Raw genomic sequence first — 2,065 nt, 5'->3', positions numbered from 1 at the left:
TTGAATGAGATGGTTTATATTTTTTGTTCTTTTGTAAACCGTAACGTCTGATAGGTGTTATAATGTATTAGTCAAATGTTTTCGCCACAGAAAACAAAGTAATTGTGACTTTTTATCTCACAAAGTCAGAATTGCTAAACTCAGCATTGAGATATGAACTCAGAATTGTGAGATTCTGAATTGTGAATTGTGGGGAAAAGGCTGAATTGCGAGATGTGAAGTAAAAATTCTGAGAAAAAAAAATCATAATTGTAAGACATAAATTGAGAATTGTGACATGTTAACTCAGAAATGCATGAAAAAAGTCAGAATTCTGAGTTTATATCTTGCACTTTTGACTTTTTTCATAGAACTGCGAGAAACAAAGTGTGAATTGTGAGATAAAAAGTCACTTTTTTTTGTTCCATGGTGGAAACGGGCTTCCATAGTATATGACAGTGTCTTAAAAAAAACAATTCTGTTTTGTATAACAAGCAAAACCATTATGGGCACATACAATCTGTAATAGATGGACTCTGGAGCCTAGATGCGTTTGTTTTTCTAGATTGCAGAGCTAAAGATGTTTGTGGAACATGCTCATAATATGGTGTTTGTTGTTAAACCTGAGTGGTTCATTTGTGCACAAGTTTTCCATGGTGTGTTGATACTGTTTTCTACTTCACTGATGTAATGCAGTCAGAGGGTGAACTGAGATTTTGGTCATATTCACTTCTGCATTACAGTAATATTTCTCTCTGTTGCTCTCCTCCTCCCTGTTTTCAGCAAGGAGATCTGTGACCCAGAAATCGGTGGGATGATTGTCATGTGTCCACTCTGTGATAAAAAGTGCAGCTACTGGAAACTCAACTCAACATGTCTGTCCTCCTGGGTGAGAAATATTTTAGATTCACCGTTTGAAACATAAATAATGATTTCCCTTCATCATAGAATGATCGTTTTTTTTCCTTTAGCAATCCCATCTATTTGATAACGAGGGGACTGTCTTCTTTGCCATGTTCATGGGTATTTGGGGTGAGTGCACTCTGATTGTTTAAAATACTAGCTCAATAGCTCAATCTAGTGGTTAGATGGAAATTGCTAGTCAGACTCCAGATCTAATGAGAGATTAGCAACTGTGCATGAAGCAGTTTAATGTATTCATATTGTCAAATAATTGGGCACAGAATTTGTTCACTAGATAAGTCTACAATGAAGGAACATAATTTGTCTATGCTTTTTGAAAAAGTATCTTTAATTACTTGTAGGGTAGTGGTGCATGTTGATTATCCATTACTGAACACTGAATTCTTTTCACACAGGCCTCAAAAATGAGCTCTGCTTATGCAGTGATTTGATTAATCAGCACTGTGTGAATATTTCTGCACCCAGTGTGCCAATTAAAAATGGTTTATTTAGCTTCTAAACTTTTGTTAGACCTTGTTTGAGTACAATTATTGTAAAGAAGAAAACAACACTGTGTGACACCATAGGGTGAAGCTGGTTAGATTTAAATAGAATTGATAGTAAGTGTGAATGTGATGCTCCTAAATAATGTATTTGTTATTTTTTCTGCTCTGTTTCTCACTTTCTTTCTCTGGGTGCTTTGCAGTGACCCTGTTCCTGGAGTTCTGGAAGCGGCGGCAGGCCCGTCTGGAGTATGAGTGGGACCTTGTGGACTTTGAGGAGGAACAGCAGCAGCTACAGATCAGACCAGAGTATGAGTTGAAATGCTCAGGCCGTAGACTCAACCACATCACGCAGGTACCTGCAAACATCACGGCGTGATTAAACACATGACCCTGCATCAACATCCTTTGTTAGTCATGGAGCCAACACACTTTTTAAACATTCATAAGCCTCACTCTAATCAAAACAATAACCTACCCTTAAATTCGTGCATAAGAAAATGATAAATGCATAATAAAAATAAGCCTTTTCATTCCATATTGCAATTTAAATAGAATATAAATTAATGGTTTAGTTCATTATAAATACTGTGGTTGATTGAGAATATAAGAGAAGACATGCCCATAAGGAGTAGATAATTGCGGGTGGAGAATGAAAACCAACATATTAATGGTTAAAA

The 2,065-nt window shown here is 36.3% G+C and overlaps 1 protein-coding gene across 1 annotated transcript in view; it reads left to right on the top strand.

Annotated features, from left to right (window-relative positions):
* Positions 1–762: 762 nt before the first annotated feature.
* Positions 763–2,065, top strand: part of LOC107576790 (anoctamin-5-like) — a gene marked incomplete at both ends in the record, with an annotated part of 10,235 nt that continues 8,932 nt past the window's right edge. The window contains 3 exons of the mRNA XM_016262923.1: positions 763–868; positions 951–1,011; positions 1,589–1,740. Of these exons, the coding sequence (XP_016118409.1) occupies positions 763–868; positions 951–1,011; positions 1,589–1,740 (319 nt within the window). The remainder of the gene's footprint in view (positions 869–950; positions 1,012–1,588; positions 1,741–2,065) is intronic.

This window comes from Sinocyclocheilus grahami, unplaced genomic scaffold (genome assembly GCF_001515645.1).
Source record: "Sinocyclocheilus grahami isolate Dianchi unplaced genomic scaffold, SAMN03320097.WGS_v1.1 scaffold4344.1, whole genome shotgun sequence".
NCBI lineage: Eukaryota > Metazoa > Chordata > Actinopteri > Cypriniformes > Cyprinidae > Sinocyclocheilus > Sinocyclocheilus grahami.
Note: the sequence above shows the minus strand (reverse complement) of the source record. Positions and strands in the feature narration are given on the sequence as shown.